This window comes from Channa argus, chromosome 1 (assembly GCF_033026475.1).
Source record: "Channa argus isolate prfri chromosome 1, Channa argus male v1.0, whole genome shotgun sequence".
Taxonomy (NCBI): Eukaryota; Metazoa; Chordata; class Actinopteri; order Anabantiformes; family Channidae; genus Channa; species Channa argus.
The window spans coordinates 6,048,592-6,069,224 of NC_090197.1; the positions used below are offsets into that span (position 1 = coordinate 6,048,592).

Consider the following 20,633-nt stretch of genomic DNA (forward strand, 5'->3'; position numbering starts at 1 on the left):
AAGAGATGGTGGTGTATAGTTCAGCTAGAAAGGGACAGAGACATAAGACAGATACATGTCCATGTAACAGGTGGTTCTTTGTTCATCTTGCTGAACCCTCTCATGAGAGTAGTGCTGTAGAACTCAGTCCTTTTTCCTTCTTTGTACTTTTTTATTCTTGATTCTCTGTAATAAAACCACTCTCAGACTATTTTGACAGAAATTCTGTTTATTTCACCATCTGCTACTGATGAGGTTGAGCTCCAGTGGAGGAGGACACATGGAGCAAGAGACACAATTCTGTCCTCAGTCTGTCTCTTTGTCTCCTGTCCTTCACTCTCCAGCCAATAGATGTCCCTGTCATCTCCTTTGTCCTCTAGATCTCCTGCTCACCTGAACTCTCTGTCTCCGCCCCCTCACTTGTTCCCACTCAGCAGTGGACTTCCCAGTAAATGTTCTGGTCCATTTCCAGTCAAGTTCCTTGCCACTAACCACAGTCTTCTAGCTCCTACTGCTCTTTGTTCTTTGTGTTTCTTCTTTTTTCTCTTTGAATGGACTACTCACCTGCTCTGGATCTCTTTTTTGGACTTTAGGACATCAGCTCCACCTTTGTCCCCCATCATGATTTATTACTTTGTTTGTTGTCTCACTGACCTCAGTCTGGATTCTGGTTTTCCTTGTCTGGTTTAACTCTGGGTAAGACTGTTAACTTGTTTTGCTGTCTGTCTGTGAATGTGTGTCTGTCCTTGTGTCCTGACACCAAAGTGGGACACAAACATACACAGAGCTAAGCTGGACCTAAGCTTAGAGGAGAGACGTCCATAGTGGACACATAGTGGGTTTTGGACCTAAATCTTCATTAAAGACCAGATAGTTTGGGGCTGCTGAGCTGTGATCTGGAAACCAGAAACAGTCAGATGTTGTGTCAGGGTTGAACTCATGTGGTTCAGAGACTGAAAGTTTTTCCACTTTGTCCTGTGGTCTGGTCTCTGTCAGGGATTTGACAGTGTGTGCGTGTTTGTGGGTGGAGCTGCTGTGATGTTTCAGGGTCAAAGTATTTCAGATTTATTGTTGTGTTTATGAGTTTATGTCATATCTCTGTGTCTCAGTTCATGCTGGGAGTGGAGGACGGTGAGACTGTCTGTGAGTATGTTTTCTATCTCTTCTGTGGAAACCTGTAGTTTGACGTTCAGAAAGAATTTTCGGTCTGAATCTACAAAGAACAACGGTGTCATGTTTAGTCTGAACAGTCTTGATAAAGTCAGTGTGGTTGTTAAACAAGTTAATTCAGGAAACAGTTGTCCAGGTGGTAACGCTGGTTCATCTCGACAAAGGTGGTTTGGTCCAAAGTTCCTCAGGTTGTTAGTGAGAACTGGGAGAAACAGACAGTTAATGATTAATGTGGAGCTGCAATGATACAAAATGAAACAACATTAAAAGAACAGTTTGATCTAATAAAAACCAGAATAAACTGAATGGAATCGAATCTTAAGTGAGTTTGTTTTTGTCTGAACTCAAAATGATGATGTCATTTACTGTGAAGAAGACAAAAGACTGAATCCACTTCAGCTCATTATGTTCTCAGCATTTTTATCACATAAAACAATGGTGGATTATTACGTTGTAAACTTTGATTACTTGTTTTTTACATTCTCTGCAGTTATTACTTTATAAGTTTGTCACTGCTTTCTGAAACAAAGGGAAACAGATGGGAAACGAGCAGCTGCAGTTATCGTTTTCCACAAAACTGAACGTTGACAGGATCTTCAGGTGTCTTAACCTACTTCTGTCTAAAATCAAAAATCAGCTCTTTAGTTTTGCTGACATGGAGCAGCAGCTGGTTTTCTGTGCAGCAGCCTGTCAAATGTCTGGATTTGTCGTCCATGTGAAGTCTCCTGGTTGTCATTGGGGCTCATCATAGTGCTGTGCTCTCAAACAGGATGTTAAAGTCAGAAGTAAAATCATCAACAACCTGTCTGAGCTTCATACAAACCAGCCACTAAACAAAGTCCAGTCCATCCTGTCTGACAGCTCAAGCCCCTCTATACAGAGTTCAGTGTCTTCTGTCTATGTCTTTAGAAATCCATGAAGCAGATCCAACAGATACAAACACAGTTTCTACCCTCTCTCATCACTATGGTTAATTTAGAGAGGATACACTGATATAGGTTCAAACTTTCCTCCTTTCTGTCTCTGTGTTGGATGTTGTCTTGTAATGTCTGTGTATTTGTGTTACTCTACTACTGCACAAACAACAGCAGCATCTTCTCTCTGTGTTTCCAGCTGAAGCTCCAAAGTCTCTGTGACTGGATGTGAATTCAGCAGCTGAGCAGCTTCAAGGGAACATTGTCAGTGTTGTTGCTGTAAAGACTGAGCTCAGCTCTCCAGCAGGTGTGGACTCTGCTATGAATCAGTGTGAGGACAGAGAGGAGGGAGTCCCTCCCTGTAAAACTACTCTGTGTGGGGGACATGAGAGTCAGACCAAAGACCAGAGGTGAGATGAGGATGTCTAACTGTCCATGACTCTTGTCCATGTCAAATCAGTCCACCATCATTATTCCCACTCACTGTCACATCTGCCACTCAGCTCCTCAATAACAGCTTAGAAGAACTAATCATCAACTACTAACTGTCTTAGTTAACAAAGAGCCAACCACTGATTAGTCCACTAACCAACTAAGATGAGACATCTTTCATCAGATTCCATGTTGATGAACAGGAGAACGTTTCCTCATCCACTGTCTTCTTACTGACTTTCTATCTGCTTCTAACATTTCAGCTGCTGACAGTCTGCTCACAATTCATCTGCTTTCAGCTTCAAACTACTTTTCATTTAACTTTTGTTTGTTTGGATCAGGATGAAGAAGCAAAGACCAGACTCTGCTGAACCCAGCTGGGTCTCTATGAAGAGTGACCGGTCTGTTGGTCGCAATATTGACTTTAAAGGTGGACAACCTGCTGAGGGAAGGTAAGAAATATGTTTTTGTTTTACTCACAGCACATTGTACATACACTGACATCAAATAAATTACATTTTTATGCTAAATTCACAAGTCACACAGATGATACATTTGTTAAAGATTGACTCAGCAGCACATTAGCTGTAGTATTCCCTGAGGTCCCGCTAGTATTTGTTAACTACATTTTGTTTACTGTTACAAGAATAGCTACTTGCTCTATATTGAAGTCTGGGGTATGTTCATTAATACAGATGTCAGTGGGTTTACAAGTAAGCAACGAGTAACTTGAGTAAACAAAGTATAGACAGGGCAGGGGTTTCATTAGGGCTTATGTTAAAAGCACCTCCAGTTAATGCTAAAGTCGTTCTCTCTGACAGCCAGTGCTGACAATGTTCCTCTAAAACCTGTCTTTGAGTTTTGTTAGTTGAGATTGGTTCAAACAAAATAATAATGCTGTGAACAGCTTCACAGTTCACTCCAGAAAAATAGCACGTCAGTTCACAAAGACACTTAAGTCCAACATCCTTTTGATGCATGTAGGTTCAGTTATAGCGGCTGGTCAGGAATTATCTGGTTTTAGCTTCAAACTACTTTTCATTTGTCTCTTGTTTGTTTGGATCAGGATGAAGAAGCGGAGACCAGACTCTGCTGAACTCAGCTGGGTCTCCATGAAGAGTGTTGGTCGCAATATTGACTTTAAACATGCCGATAGAAGGTAAGAAAGGAAAACCGAAGTTTTTGTTTATTGGAGTCTCTTTGGAAGACAACTACTAACTGTCTTAGTTAACAAAGAGCCAACCCCTTAATAATCAACTAACCAACTAAGATGAGACAGCGTCTTTCATCAGATTCCATGTTGACGAACAGGAGAACGTTCCTCATCCACTGTCTTCTTACTGACTTTCTATCTGCTTCTAACATTTCAGCTGCTGACAGTCTGCTCACAATTCATCTGCTTTCAGCTTCAAACTGCTTTTCATTTGTCTCTTGTTTGTTTGGATCAGGATGAAGAAGCGGAGACCAGACTCTGCTGAACTCAGCTGGGTCTCCATGAAGAGTGTTGGTCGCAATATTGACTTTAAAGGTGGACAACCTGCTGATAGAAGGTAAGAAGTTTAATTGTAGTTTTTTTTTTTTTTTTTTATTGGAGTCTCTTTGGAAGATGAATGTGTGAATGTTCTCACTATGGTCCAGAGCTCCATATTCGGTTTTAGGTCTGAACCAGTGGTTGAAAGTTGAGAAATTAGATCATTAACTGAATATTTAATATTCAGTTCATCTGCTGTTAAAATACTGTATTAAATAAAATGGCTCCATATAATTTATGAATGGGCAATAAGAAGCTCAGAAAATGATAGTGTTGCTGCTGTAGGTTTGACTTAACTGCTGGCCGAGTTTGGATATTGGACAATGGAGGTTGGATATGTCCAGAAGGACAGCTTAGTGCAGAGTATGCACAGTGTTTGTATTAAATCTTTATAACCTTATCATTGAACAGTACAGACACTAAAACAATTGTATTATTTGACTTTTTTTGTATAACTGGGTTTATTACTCTTTCTAATACAAATCCTGTAAAATTGCTCACACTCTGCCAAACAGTGTTCCTGCTGATTGTAGATAATTCCCAGCTGCTATTACAACACAGAGGCCCATGTCTGCGAACCTGAACGCTGCACTCACCAGTCACACTGCTGGCCAGAGTCAGGAGGTTTGCTAAAGAAAAAATAAGGAAATTAGTCCCTCGGAGTCTATCCAACCTCATTGATCACAGTTGGCCGTCCATCAAGGCAAACTGAAAGGAGAGACACAATCATGGGAACATCTACTTGTTGCACATTCATGACTTTCACATTCACACATGTCTACTAAGCTTATTAATTTAACAAACTAACACTAGCTGGCACCTGGTCTCCTCTTCATCAGGTAAAATCCATGCTGAGTTGGGTTAAGGTCTGCACTATAAAATATTATGCTGTAAGCTTACAGTAAATTACTGGCTACTGGTTGCATTACTTTCACAGTATGTAGTTGTGTGTAAATTTACAGCTCTGTACTGTGACTTCACACTAAGTTTGACATTTCATTACTGTGAGTTAACAGTGTGCTACTGTGAAAATACTGTATAATGTTGTGATTGTAGAATAAATTTATCAAATGTTACTGTGATATTACAGTATGTTGTTGTACAAATAATATATTAAATTGTTATTTCACAGTAAATGTTTTATGACATTGCTGTGAGGTCACAGTATGCAATTTAGAATGACAGTAGATACTGTAAAAGTAATTCAGGTCAGTAGCCAGTAATTAACTGTAAATTTAAATTCAAATTACTACAATAACAGCATCAATTTTGCTAATTTATTTAGCCAATAATACAGTAGGAGTTGCTGCAGTCATGTAAATGTATATAAACCTGAAACAGGGTTGTGTAAGACTCAATGTAGGGAAATAGATTTTTAAGACGGACATTCTGATTGGAAAAATCAATAAACTGTAGTACATATAATCAACTATAAGACAAACTGCACTACCTCACTTTATTGCCTTATTGCTCTTATTTTGTTTGCTGTTATTTTTTATTTTATTTGTATTTTATTTTATTTCTATTTTTTTGTCTGTTCTCATTTTACTTACTGTGTGACATTTAGAGTGGAGGGCAAAGTAAGAATTTCATTGTACAGGGAAACATGCTTTCTATCTGTGCATATGACAAGAAACACTTTGAATCTTTGAATCTTGAAAACATTTGGACATTTCTTTAACTTCCTTGAGCTTTTTAAAACACTAATGACAATTGTCATATGTAGAACAACACATTTCGGTGACTTTTCAAAACAGACTGACATTAACACTCATTTCCTGTATCAACTGGGAACTATTTATGGCACTTTTAACATGAAAAACCAGGTGCCAAGTTATGAGTGTTCCTCCACCCGTTCTCTGTTTGCCAACCTTTCACACAATCCTGTCACATGTGTCTTTGACATCCACTCAAAGTCAATGAGTTTTCTGATAAAAGTACAGACTTGCTGATTGATGTGTCCACGCTGCCTGTTTGACTTGGACCCCATCTGTGGATTAATGCCCAAGAAGCATAAGACCAAGAGCAAAGTTGTTAGTTTTCGATGAGAAACTACAGGAGGATAATAAAAGGTATGCAATAAAGAAAAATAAAGATAACATTACCTTTGGATAAATTCCAGGGTGCAGCAGGCATCTTCAGCATACTGCAGGTTAAAATTGTAGTAGCTCGCGAAAAGAGCAGCCAAACTCCTTGTAAAGTCATGGTGAGGTCCCATGACCACCTGTTCCTCAGTAGCTCCAATATGTCACCTGAAACAAACAAGACAAATTGACTATACCCCAAAGAATAGAGCCCAGGATGGAGTGTATGTGAGAACGCTAATGTCCAAGTAAGATGCTTCCGAGATTATTCTGAAATTACCGCCAGTAACGAACAACTTCTAGGACTTTCTAGAATAAGAGAAAAAGCATTAAGAAAACATACAGCATACAAAACCAGGCTACAGCTTTCAATTAACGATGCTACAAACCAAAACGGGGCTTGCAAAGGCACTGAACCGTCCGACATAAACGGTGCATATGAGGCTTTTTAAAAATGAGCGGGCTCATTTAATCTAACGTTGAACTTGTAAACTCTCATTCTAACTTCAGGCTCTTGATAGAAAAACACCATATTGTCCAGTGTTACTGCAGTAACTATTACAGACATTCGTATCAAAACGCTCCTTGACAAAAAATGTATATATATTATTTACCAGACTGCAGACAGCGAACCAATATTAAAATGTCAATCAACCCTTTGCAATCCAGGTGGAATCCAAATACACTGCAACTTCCTGTGTAAAAGTCCCGCATGCAGTGATTTCACAATAAAAATTCCTAATATGGTATTATACTGCGTAAAGCACAATTAAAGCCTGTAAAGTGACAATAATGTAATTTATTGTGAAATATTACTGTCAAATGTTGTGAAATCACAGAAATAAATTACAGTGTGCTGATTGACTCAATCACTCTAAAAACCCACTTTTTTAATCTTTAGTTCTTTTTCGAATTGAAACTGTGTTTTGGATCATTGTCTTGCTGTTTGCCGTTTGTCTGATATCAATCTTTTATTCATAATATTGTTGGAGGTAACTGTAGATAATTGATGTACTGATTCATGTAATGAAGATACTCAGGGCCTGGGTTAGATGGCAGTACAACAGCTTCTCCTTGATATAGCAAACTACAGTGATCACTTGATGTTAAACAATGTAACATATATTAATGTCACTGGTTTAGCCTCTCAGCTGTCATTTTGCTTGAAGTTAATATTTTCTCCACAGAGTTGAGCAGCAGAGCTCAGAGGTTCACAGTGATCAGTTTGCCCAGCAGCATCAACCGGACCTGGACTCCATATTTATGGTCTGTACATGTACAATCACACTTTGACTATGAACTACATAAAACCCAGACTGAATGTTCAACAACCATTCAGGTCCTAACAGAGTCCATGCTGCTGTGTTCAGACCAGCAGGTCTTCAGACTGACAGATGAATCACATGTTGTCTTCTACCAGTTTAAATGAAATGTTCACTTCTCATTCTGTTCCAGCTGCTGGAGGACAACATTGCCACTTTTGTGAAGAACCAGCTGAAGGAGATCCAGAGGGTCCTGAGACCAGATTACCCAGAATGCTCAGAGAGTCAGAGGGAGGATGAGGAGGTGTTGGACAGTGAGGTTGAAAAGCAGAGGAGGAGCAGCAGAGATTCATTTGTGAAGATCACAGTGAACTTCCTGAGGAGAATGAAGCAGGAGGAGCTGGCTGACTGTCTGCAGAGCAGTAAGAGGATTTGAACAGATTTAACATGATGGAAAGAGGAAATGGAAACAGCAGGAGAGAGGTTTCCATTTCCAAACTCTGCTGTAAATATGCTGCACACATCTGTATCAGATCAGAGGCTGTTTGTCCTCCACTGATGATAAAACTGATGGAGGAAGAAAAACTCTATAGACACTTAAATGATAAGATTCTCTGATTTTCTGAAGGATCCACTCACTGGTTTCATTTTTTCTTTGTTCATTCAGGAATTATTGCTCCAATGTGTGGACGTACACTCAAGTGTAACCTAAAGAAGAAGTTCCAGTGTGTGTTTGAGGGGATCATTAAAGCAGGAAACCCAACCCTTCTGAATCAGATCTACACAGAGCTCTACATCACAGAGGGAGGGACTGGAGAGGTCAATGATGAACATGAGGTCAGACAGATTGAAACAGCATCCAGGATACCAGACAGACCAGAAACAACAATCAAACAAGAAGACATCTTTAAAGCCTCACCTGGAAGAGATGAACCAATCAGAACAGTGATGACAAAGGGAGTGGCTGGCATTGGGAAAACAGTCTTAACACAGAAGTTCACTCTGGACTGGGCTGAAGACAAAGCCAACCAGGACATACAGTTCACATTTCCATTGACTTTCAGAGAGCTGAATGTCCTGAAAGAGAAAAAGTTCAGCTTGGTGGAACTTGTTCATCACTTCTTTCCTGAAACCAAAGAAGCAGGAATCAGCAGGTTTGAAGAGTTCCAGGTTGTGTTCATCTTTGACGGTCTGGATGAGTGTCGACTTCCTCTGGACTTCCACAACAATGAGATCCTGACTGATGTTACAGAGTCCACCTCAGTAGATGTGCTGCTGACAAACCTCATCAGGGGGAACCTGCTTCCCTCTGCTCGCCTCTGGATAACCACACGACCTGCAGCAGCCAATCAGATCCCTCCTGAGTGTGTTGATATGGTGACAGAGGTCAGAGGGTTCACTGACCCACAGAAGGAGGAGTACTTCAGGAAGAGATTCAGAGATGAGGAGCAGGCCAGCAGAATCATCTCCCACATCAAGACATCACGAAGCCTCCACATCATGTGCCACATCCCAGTCTTCTGCTGGATCACTGCTACAGTTCTGGAGGATGTGTTGAAAACCAGAGATGGAGGAGAGCTGCCCAAGACCCTGACTGAGATGTACATCCACTTCCTGGTGGTTCAGTCCAAACTGAAGAACATCAAGTATGATGGAGGAGCTGAGACAGATCCACACTGGAATAAAAAGAGCAGGAAGATGATAGAGTCTTTGGGAAAACTGGCTTTTGAGCAGCTGCAGAAAGGAAACCTGATCTTCTATGAATCAGACCTGACAGAGTGTGGCATCGATACCAGAGCAGCCTCAGTGTACTCAGGAGTGTTCACACAGATCTTTAAAGAGGAGAGAGGACTGTACCAGGACAAGGTGTTCTGCTTCGTCCATCTGAGTGTTCAGGAGTTTCTGGCTGCTCTTCATGTCCATCTGACATTCAGCAACTCTGGAGTCAATCTGCTATCAGAAAAACAATCCCCTCTGTGGTCTAAAGGGTTTACAGATAAACCTGAACCACCACATTTCTACCAGAATGCTGTGGACACGGTCCTACAGAGTCCAAATGGACAACTGGACTTGTTCCTCCGCTTCCTCCTCGGTCTTTCTCTGCAGAACAATCTCTCTCTCCTACGAGGCCTGCTGACCCAGACAGGAAGTGGATCACAGACCAATCAGGAAACAGTCCAGTACATCAAGAAGAAGATCAGTGAGAATCTGTCTGCAGAGAAACACATCAACCTGTTCCACTGTCTGAATGAACTGAATGATGGTTCTCTAGTGGAGGAGATCCAACAGTCCCTGAGATCAGGAAGTCTCTCCACAAATAAACTGTCTCCTGCTCAGTGGTCAGCTCTGGGCTTCATCTTACTGTCATCAGAAAAAGATCTGAATGCGTTTGACCTGAAGAAATACTCTGCTTCAGAGGAGGCTCTTCTGAGGCTGCTGCCAGTGGTCAAAGCCTCCAACAAAGCTCTGTATGTGCACATAGAACTGTTTAGTTTAAGTGTATCAACATTTGATTGTTTGTAAATGATTTTTTTTTTTTCTGGTTTCTCTTCAGACTGAGTAACTGTAACCTCTCAGAGAGAAGTTGTGAAGCTCTGTCCTCAGTTCTCAGCTTCCAGTCCTGTGGTCTGAGAGAACTGGACCTGAGTAACAATGATCTGCAGGATTCAGGAGTGAAGCTTCTATCTGCTGGACTGAAGCAACAACAATGCAGACTGGAAACTCTCAGGTCAGGATTTTCGTTCATTTTTCTGTGGTATCCCTATCGTACTGAAGAGTTTTGCTGATTCCAGAGATTGAACTTTGATTGGACTATAGAATTTGAGTTAAAAAATAAGGAAACAGTGTTAATTTCATTTATTTACCATTTTCATCTAAACTTAAATATGTGGTCTAATGAGAATAATGCCCACTAATAATTAAATGATCATTGACACATAGCTCAACCAATTAATAGTTTTTACATCAGACTAACCACAAGACTCCGGTGTACTTTTGTGCTTTATTACCAGATATTAAGGAGTCAAAATACATGTACATTAGTTATTAGAACAGCTTAACACAGAGGAGATTCATAATCATCAAAACATTGATGACCGCTCTAGTATATTTGCAAAGTTAAACATCTGGTCCACAGTTCCATGACTTAAATTACTCTGCTTTGCCCGACCTGAATTACAGTTGTAACAGCTGGATGTTTAGTTAGTGCAAGAGGTGGAGGATGAACATCGGTCATTATATTTTAGGGTGTAGATTTTGTTTATGATTATGAAGAATCTCCAACAAATAAATGTAAGTCAGTGTATTGTCCTCTGAAGTGATGGAAACATGACTGTTTGTGTTTAGTCTGTCAGGTTGTCTGATCACAGAGGAAGGCTGTGCTTCTCTGGCCTCAGCGCTGAGCTCCAACCCCTCCCATCTGAGAGAGCTGGACCTGAGCTACAATCATCCAGGAGATTCAGGAGTGAAGCTGCTGTCTGCTGGACTGGAGGATCCGCACTGGAGACTGGACACTCTCAGGTATGGACAGATGGACAGACAACAGCAGCTCTCACACTGTTTCTCTGTGTCTCTGACTAACTGAAGAACTCTGGTTAATGTTGAATGGCAGAGATAATTGAAGGTGGATGAAGCTGATTCTGACTTTGTCTCTTCCTCCAGGGTGGACCATGGTGGACTGGAGAGAGTGAAAAGGAAGTGTGAGTGTGTTTTACGTTTGATTCCTGAGAACACATCTGCACATGTTCCACTAGATTTGAAGCTTTTCTTGACTGAAGAACAAAGATGAATTTCTCCAGAGTTTCATTCAGGATTTAGCTTCTGTTTTTTGTCAGTGTGGCTGGAAAGATGGTAGAATTCAATCAATCAATTTCAAATCCACAAACACAACAGAGTGAAGCACAGCTATCCAACAAAACTAAGAAATACATTTTATTAACAGTGGAATGTCGGTGAAGATTCTCAGTCATCCAGGTTTGGTTATCCGAAGATTGAATTATGTCAAGTGGACTTCTTTTTCTTGGTTGGAAATAAATCGCTACTTATCCAAGCAGCTTCTTTAGTCTGAATAAAGTGGCTGGGGAACCCACTAATATCCGCCAGAGTAGCCTTTGTTCCACCCTGCCCTGAAAAGGCTCATTAAGGTGGGAGTTGGGGACAGAGTGGAGTCATCAAGTTATAACGATTATGACCCTGACCCCCTAAACCTTAAGATTGTGGTCATTAGGTGTGGATCTCTTAGTGGATGTGTAAAATGTCTTAATCTTCCTGGGGATCGATAAAAGGGCAGCATGAAAAATGGGAGACCGGTTGTGCCTCCTCTTTTGAGATAAGGATTCTACATGTGAACATAAATGGCTTCATGTACTCCTTCTTGTCTGAAGTCAAACCGTAGGTATTGGTCTGAGTCTTTGGGTTTCCTGTAGATTTCTATTTCTAGGTCACCACAAGTCCCAACGTTGACTGCCCAGTCCAGGAAGGCCAGTCTGTTGTCATTGGTGTCGTCCCTGGTGAAATTGATGTTGATGTCACATGCATTTAGGTGGGCTGTGAAAGTCTGTACCTTCTGGATCTTGAGCTTCACCCAGGTGTCATCTCAATAGCTGAACCAGTGGGTTGGTGCTGGCTGCAGAATCCTATGAGTTTTGTAAGTGGTGATCGGTTTGTCCAACAAGCGGTGATAGGATGGTGGCCAAGTAGTATGTCGCAATGTCATAAGTTACTGAGATCATGCTGCTGACAATGGGTCTAAAGGGAAGCTCCTTCTTTGTGTATCTTGGGAAGTCCATACATTCAAAGGGTTGCTTCTCCTGGATAAAGGCAGTGGTAGGTCACCTTATTGATGGCATGGTCTCTTTCCAGCAGTTTTTAGCAGTCTATAAGCTTTTTCTCGTAGTTGCTGGTGGGATCTCCTTTCCGCTTCTCAAATTTGTGATGGCTGTCTTAGAGTGAAGTGTCTTTATTGTGGTAATTCTCAGTGTTCAGGACAGCTTGAACACATGCATCTTCCTTTGTTGGCAGGCCGAATGGTGAGGTTCTCATCCCTGCTGAGAGCTGTCAGGGCCAGTCTCTTCTGCGCAATGAGGTTGGGTGGTGGTGGTTGAGCATTGGAGACTTTCAACCGGAATTGTTCTGCCTCTGAAACTGTCAGATTGTTTTTCCGGATGGCGGATTCTGTTGCTGTAATAAAACCCACAACTGGAACCTGCTTGGGTGTAATTGCAAAGTTTAGGCCTCTGGCCAACAAACTGTTTTGTTATTTAGTACATATACATGTTGCAGTAAAATTTGTTTTCATTTAACAAATCTCATCCAACTGAGCAACTGGGCTGCTAGAGAAGGCGCTGAGAATACTTCATTCACACTACACTTCATTCAGTCCATGTGTTTGATGTGGACCTCCATTCGCTTCATCCTTGGGTCAACAGCAGAAACAAAGAAGAATATTGTTGCCATCTTGACTCTCATGTTCAGTAACTGTTCATGTTGTTCTAACTGGATTGTTGAATTCAATCTAAAATGGAGTCAAACATTATTCCCAGTTGAAGATGAAATGGAAGTTGGAATGATTTACTTTCAGTCATTGTCAGTAAAGTTGGTGATAAATCAACATATGATAAACTGCAGCTGTTTGTGTCTTGTTCTCTCCATCAGTTGCCTGTGAACTGGAACTGGACCCAAACACAGTAAACAGAAAACTACAACTGTCTGACAACAACAGGAAGGTGACACATGTGGAGGACGATCAGTCGTATCCTGATCATCCAGACAGATTCAGAAGTTTTCCCCAGCTGCTGTGTAGAAATGTTCTGACTGGTCGCTGTTACTGGGAGGTCGAGTGGAGAGGAAGAGTTTCTATATCAGTGAGTTACAGAGGAATCAGAAGGAAAGGAGACAGTGAATATTGTTTGTTTGGAAGGAACAATCAGTCCTGGAGTCTGTACTGCTCTGATCATGGTTTCTATCTCAGACATGATAACAGAGTAACAACCATCTCCTCCTCCTCGTCCTCTGTCTCTCACAGAGTAGCAGTGTATGTGGACTGTCCTGCTGGCTCTCTGTCATTCTACAGCGTTTCCTCTGACAAACTGATCCACCTTCACACCTTTAACACCACATTCACTGAGCCTCTGTATTCTGGGTTCTGGATCAGTTCTGGTTCCTCGTTGACTCTGTGCAGTGTGTAGGTGTGATTTGTCTGATTTCATCACTTTGATCATCAACATTTCTACTGTTTTGTTATATAATTTTCCTTTTCTATGATTAATTTTGTCTCAGTTCACTCTGTTGTAACTATAATGATCCAATCAGCAGAATCCAGCTCTGGTCAGGTTTCAATAGAAAATATCAAATTTTTAAACAGATCGGTCAGGGCCTGGATTTACAACGACCCCCACAGGGTTCAAGTTGTTCTACCATGGGTCAGATAGGAAGAGAAATGGAGTAGGAGTTATCCTGAAAGAGGAGTTTGTGAGGAATGTTCTAGAGGTGAAAAGAGTATCAGACAGGTTGATGAGTCTGAAGCTGGAAATTGTAGGGGTGATGTTCAACATTGTTAGCAGTTATGCTCCACAGGTAGGATGTGAGTTAGAAGAAAAGAAAAAATTCTGGAGTGAGTTAGATGAAGTGATGCAGAGCATCCCCAGAGGTGAGAGAGTGGTGATTGGTGCAGATTTCAATGGACATGTAGGTGAAGGGAACAGAGGTGATGAGAATGTGATGGGCAGGTTTGGTCTTTAGGACAGGAACACAGAAGGACAGACGGAGGTAGACTTTGGAAAGAGGATGGAAATGGCTGTGGTGAACACTTTCTTCCAGAAGAGGCAGGAACATAGGGTGACGTATAAGAGCAGAGTTAGAAACCCTCAGGTGGACGACATCTTGTGTAGACATTGTAATCTGAAAGAGATCAGTGACTGTAAAGTATTGGTAGGGGAGAGTGTAGCCAGACGACACAGGATGGTGGTGTGTAAAATGACGCTGGTGGTGAGGAAGATGAAGAGGACGAAGGCAGAGCAGAGGACGAAGTGGTGGAAGTTGAAAAAGGAAGAATGTCGTGTAGTTTTCAGGGAGGAACTGAGACTGAGACTGAGACTCTGGGTGGTCAGAGGTTAGCTAAGAAGAAGTGGGACACTGAGAGGACTGAAGAGAGTAGACAGGCGTACAGGGATAAATGTATTGACAGGTGCCAGGAAAGTGATGGGAAGATTGAAGGAGAACTTTGAAGAGTTGATGAATGAGGAAAATGAAAGAGAACGAAGAGTAGAAGAGGTGACTGGTGTGGAGCAGGAAGTAGCAAAGATTAGTTAGAGTGAAGTGAGGAGGACGTTGAAGAGGATGAAGAGCGGAAAGGCAGTTGGTCCTGATGACAAACCTGTGGAGGTATGGAAGTGTCTAGGAGAGGTGGCAGTAGAGTTTTTGACTAGTTTGTTTAACAAGATCTTGGAGAGTGAGAGGAGGTAAGGATTTGTGAGCAGCAATATGGTTTCATGCCTAGAAAGAGTACAACAGATGCAGTATTTGCTTTGAGGATGCTGTCAATAAAGTCAATAAAATCGACTGGTTTTGAATAGATGCAACACTCTCCTCCCTTGCTCTTTGACCCTTTTCTCTGTCTTTGCATTGTTGTTGTCCCTATGTTGTATTTATGCTACTCCTGGCTTTTATTGATGTGGACTCTGCAGGTCAGTCAAGTTTCTTCCAGAACAAACAGGTAAAGCTGTTTCTTTATGGAGTCAAAACAGGAATGAAACTGGAAGTAAAAACTGTTAACATGTTTACAACAGTGTGTCATCTAAAAGTAATAGAGTAAAAGTAATGTAAAACGATTAAAAAGCATATTTTTTGCCATATAGTGTAACTGGTGTTGCATAAATTAAACTGTTGTCTAATGTAAAAAGTGACTGGCAGATTCCTTCTTTTCAAATGGACAGTAGAGTTATGACATCATCAGTTGCTATAGCGACAGCTACAGCACACTCAGATGCAGTGCAATGTGGGTCCACAAAGGAGAAGATTTATCTGTCAGCTGCCCATAGAACTGACTTCAAGAATAAGAGGTTGACGTCACTTCAGAGTCACAGAGGGTGCAGCCTGCAGTATGTATATGTGTGATTATCAATAATTCATAGGCACTTTATAGTGAGGTTACACAGCTGTAACCTCAGGCTGCAACGTTAATATTTTAAGGTGATCTAAGACACTCTGCTTGGAGACACGCTGGGCTGAGGTCATTTCTTCTCCTCTACCTCTCAACTTGCTCGCCCCACTAGTTCTGTTTCAGATAATCTTGATGCTAATTAATTTTTAGGTATCCCAGTTAGAATCACTAATAGGACTGAAACATATAAGTATGAACTCACGAAATTGCAATAATAATCTCACAAAGTTTGTGATTAAAGGTCCAGGACAAGCACCTACATTAGTGCAACTAAGGAAGCTGAACATGGCTTTGACTAATGTTTGATTAATTAATGACTTCATCACCTCTATAGATTTCTTGTTATCACAGAGTCCTGGCTACGACCGGGTGAGCACAGTCAGCTGGCTGAGCTGTGCTCACCCGATTATGATTACTTCAGTTTCCCCAGAGCCAGTGGATGAGGTGGTGGACTTGTTTCTACTTACAGGAAATTCTTAAAATGTAAACAGTTATCATCTAGTGAATTCTCTTCCTTTTGATGTGCTCCTGTTTAAATTTAGTGGCCCATCCCCGGTTTTCTTTGCCGTCTTTTATCGCCCCCCCCCAGGAAAAACTAGTTCCTTCTTGTGGGAAATATAAGATTTTTTATCTGGTCTTATTTTAAAGTAGTATAGAGTTGTTCTATGTGGTGACTTCAATATTCACGTTGACAATTCTTCTAATAATCATGCTACAGAATTCTGAAATATAATGAGCTCTTTTAATTCTCAGCAACATGTAGCTGGTGAAACTCTATACGTCCCAAGTGTTCACGTACGTTCAATGAGCATTGTGCCCTTAAGTTTTGTACTGTTTTTAATTCTGCGGATGTGACATTCCTTGACTCCACCTGCACTAAGGAAATGGTTGATTCTTTTCACTCACTTTGCGTATCAACCTTAGAGCGTATAGCTCCTTTAAGAAACAGACCTGATCCACTGACCAGGAAGCAACCATGGATTAATGAGAACATATGAAATTGTAAATGAGCATATAGAAAAGCTGGGCGTAAATGGAAGAAATCTGGTCTTACTGTACATTTTATTATAATGAAATAAAACTTGAAGGATGCCAGAGCCTCTTACTTCTCTCAACTCATCTATGCCAATCGTCAAAATCCCAGATTTCTATTTCATACCGTTGATAGGCTGGTTAACCCTCTACCCCCTCATGCGTCTGCCAATTGTGTTGCTGATTGCAATAAGTTTTTATCACACATTGTTTCCAAAGTTGAGAAAATTAGGGGTGGTATCATTCAAAATCCTTTATTTCTGGATGTGGTCTGTCCTTGTCGGAGCTCCCTGAATGATTCTCTCCCGTTATACTGTCTAACTTAATTGATGCAATATCTCATATGAAAGCATCAACTAGTCCACTTTATTACTCTTTATGACTATTATTCCAACAAAAGTTTGTACTGGAAGTAGTTTTTACTGGAAGTGTTAGACTGTAAAGCATCATACCTGCTTATCATATTAAACAAATCACTGAGTATTGGTTGTGTCCCTGATTATTTCAAAGTTGCCTGCATACTGCCCGTTTTCAAAAAAACCTGGTCTTCATCCTTCTATCCTGGACAGCTACCTCCCCATTTCAAAATTGCCATTTATCTCTAAAATTCTAGAAAAGTTGGTCACACAGCAGTTGCTGACAGTTTTGTAAACAAATAACAGTTTCAAAAAGTTCCAATCAGGTTTTTGCAAAAACCACAGCACAGAGACAGCTCTTCTACGTGTCACAAATGACCTTCTAGTTAATGCTGACTAAGGCTTGTGCTCTATCTTAGTGCTGTTGGATTTAAGTGCTGCATTTGATACAGTAAATCATAATATTCTGTTGGACAGACTGAGGCACTGGGTGGGTATATCAGGCACAGCATTAAACTGGTTTGTTTCATATTTGTCTAATAAGAAATCTTGTGTCTCTATTGACAATTATATGTCTTCCCCCTCCCCCTCTGAGTGTGGTGTTCCCCAAGGATCCATACTTGGCCCAATTCTGTTCTCAATCTACATGCTTCCACTGGGTGATGTTATACGCAGACATAGTATTTCATTTCACTGTTATGCCGATGACACTCAGCTGTATCTCCCTATAACTCCTATGGACCATAGTAGGCTGAGTTCTCTACAAGACTGTGGTTTCACTATTAGATTTTCTCCAGTTAAATTCAAATAAATCAGAAATTCTCTTAATTGGACCTCAAAATATTTCCAGTAATATAATCCCAGCCTTAGGGCTTTTATCAAAATTTGTTAAGCCAGTTGCCAGTGTTTTATTTGACTGCAACTTGAGTTTTGAGCATTAAATCACTAAACTAGTTCAGTCCTGCTTTTATCATCTTAGGAACATTGCAAAAATCTGACCTATATTTAATTTTAATGATTATTCATGCTTGTATCTCCTCTCATCTCGATTATTGCAATAGCCTATTTTCTTCACTTCACCAAAAAAACTTGAAAAACCTACAAATTGTTCAGAACTCAGCAGCTCAGCTCCTGACTAAACCCAGGAAGTTCAGCTACATTGCTCCTTGTCTTGCATCTCTACATTGGCTCCCTGTTTATTTTAGGATAAATTTTAAGATTTTACTGATTACTTATAAATCACTGCATGATTTAGCCCCGTCCTATATTTCTGATCTTTTAATTCCATATGTGCCACTACGAAACTGAAGATAAATAGTTGCTTATATAGCGCTTTACAATGTTGATTCCCATTCACCTATACACACACACCGATGGCTGTGGCTGCCATGCAAGGTGCTCACCTGGACCATCGGGAGCAACTTGGGGTTCAGTGTCTTGCCCAAGGACCATGGTCCATGGTCAACTGCCTTACCAAGTCAGTTGTTGTCTGTTCCAACTTCCTGGTTAAACATAAACAGAATTTTCAGCTGTAAGTGAAGGCTGAGAATTTCTGATGGATGTTAATTTATTAATTTTAACATCTAATAGACTTACATGTATTTGACTAATTACCTCAATCAGCAAAGTAATAATTCTATTTATCTAATGTGAAAAAGAAACTGCTGATTAATTTCTGAATGACAATAGTGGTTAGTTGGTGTTGAGATTATCTAACAAATTAATCTATTCTAATTTAATCTAGATTCACGAATTTCTATGGTTACAGTTCACAGCTCATGAAAATACAAAACCCAGCATCTTAAAATATTAGAATATTTCATTTCCAATTAGAGTAAATTATAATTCATACAGTATTAAGACTGTATCCCTGTGTGGCTCAGTGAACACAACCAAAATCATGGTGAAGACTGATGACTTGGCCGTTGTCCAGAGGACGATCGTGGACACCGTGCACAAGGAGGGTGAGATTCTGGAGTTTTCTTTTTCCTGAGATGTAAGCAGGCTAATGCTTCAGCAGGGTGCTGCCCCACTCAGACGTGGCTGAGCACATTTGGATCAGATGTGAGCAGTGCCCTAAACCACAAACCAAAAGCTCTAAGAAAAACTCTACCTCACCTTACCTGCTTGTGCTGCTGTGTGTTTTCACATCCTGCCACCCTGAACCTTCCACAATTACTTCTAAAACCTCTCTTCAATGGTGGGTCTCAGCTTTTTATTTTTTTTTGTCAGCTTTTTCAAACCGAAGACACCACAATGAATTAAAGCTAAAATTCTTTAGTGTGCAGCAGAAACAACTGACATAGATTTTGGTGATTCAATACTTTTGTGTGAACTTTGGTGCTCAGTGGTTCGATCTACGTGTCGAAGTGTCCTTAGGCAAGAAACTGAACCCCAAGTTGCTCCCAGGTGTTGCTCCCAGGAAGTAGATGTGAAAAGTATAATACTATGCAAATACCTTACCTTAATACAAATATTATGCAAATACAAATAAACTCAAAGTTTTTCCAGGGACTGTAAAACGATGTAAAACTTTATTATATAATAAAGTATAACAATTGCTTTTAACTACCCACCAACCAGAAGCCTATAAATCACTAGATTTGAACTTGCATTTCCAAATAATTTGCATTTTATTATAATAAAATCTAAGCAAAATCTATGTCAGTCATCAGTCTGAAGCACTGATGCTGTGGTTACTTACAGGTCACCACCTACTTCTGTGCCAGGTACTACAATACGTCACTTCCGTAGTTTCCAGATGGCGGTCTGTTCAAACTGTGTACACGTTTTCACGCAGTTGCAAGAAACCATCAAACCTTTGAAAAACGAACGAAGCAAAAAAAATGAACTTATCTTGGGGTTTTCCAACGTTGCTACCACACAGGCGAAGCACCTCGCACCTCTTAATATCTCGAGCTACATGGAACAAACCATTTCTATCTACCCAGCTGTTTGTTCAGTGACCCAGGACCCCGATGTCACGCTGCCGTGGTCTAGCCCTGTTGCTTCCGCTGGAAACACGTTGCCAACCTGCTGTCTCCCCTGTCTTGACGACCAATGGCCTGTCCCGACACGGGCCTGCTCCTCGCCGCTGACACAGGAGGCCTGGATCCTGGCTAAAAGGAGACATCGGACGACACCTGCTGCAGCTAATCTTGTTAACAAGTCCATTGGACCACCTTCCCCGGTCCAGACGGATAACCGTTTCACTGTTCTTGAGGAGCTCGAAAGGCCGACTTCCCCGGCGGCGGTCCCGCGGGCAGCGCGGTCGGGGCACTCTGCCAGGGCCTCGCCAGACCAGACGTGCCACCGCCACCAACACCATGCCTCCAGAGAGGAATCCACATGCTGCTCCTCGGCGCACCTCTCCACCGCACCGTCCTCCCGGTCCGACCATGCTAATTATTGGCGACTCCATCGTTAGAGAAGTCCGCTTAAAATCAGCTAAAACGTTTTGCTTTCCTGGAGCCACAGTCACTGACATAGCGGAGAAAATTCCAAACCTGATTGAAAGACATCCTACAGCAACAAAAGTAGTGACACACGTTGGCACAAATGACACCAAACGCCAACAGTCTGAGTTATTGAAACGTGACTTCATGTCATTTTTCAACTCACTGGAGAGTTTCCATGACAGACGGTTCTTCATTTTCAGTTCCCACGCTGGATCGCGGTGTTGGCTGGTTCTCCAGACTCCTCAGCCTGCACACAT

At 41.1% G+C, this 20,633-nt stretch overlaps 1 protein-coding gene and 1 long non-coding RNA gene across 3 annotated transcripts; one reads left to right on the top strand and one right to left on the bottom strand.

The window, feature by feature from the left end:
- Positions 1-533: 533 nt before the first annotated feature.
- On the top strand, positions 534-15,133 carry LOC137100290 (NLR family CARD domain-containing protein 3-like). The gene is made up of 12 exons (XM_067478022.1): positions 534-675; positions 2,263-2,473; positions 2,837-2,947; positions 3,562-3,654; positions 3,944-4,045; positions 7,298-7,376; positions 7,566-7,794; positions 8,040-9,840; positions 9,927-10,100; positions 10,718-10,891; positions 11,033-11,070; positions 13,025-15,133. The coding sequence occupies exons 2-12, from the start codon at positions 2,385-2,387 to the stop codon at positions 13,555-13,557; spliced, it is 3,423 nt and encodes a 1,140-aa protein (XP_067334123.1). The 5' UTR covers positions 534-675; positions 2,263-2,384; the 3' UTR covers positions 13,558-15,133.
- Positions 1,116-7,286, bottom strand: LOC137100397 (uncharacterized). Of its 2 annotated transcripts, XR_010910895.1 has the most exons (4): positions 6,132-7,286; positions 5,898-6,016; positions 4,623-4,734; positions 1,116-1,351 (listed from the first exon to the last, which is right to left on the bottom strand). It is a non-coding gene; the product is annotated as an uncharacterized lncRNA (long non-coding RNA). The 2 variants fall into 2 exon arrangements; XR_010910892.1 differs by having other exon boundaries at positions 4,623-6,016.
- Positions 15,134-20,633: the final 5,500 nt, after the last annotated feature.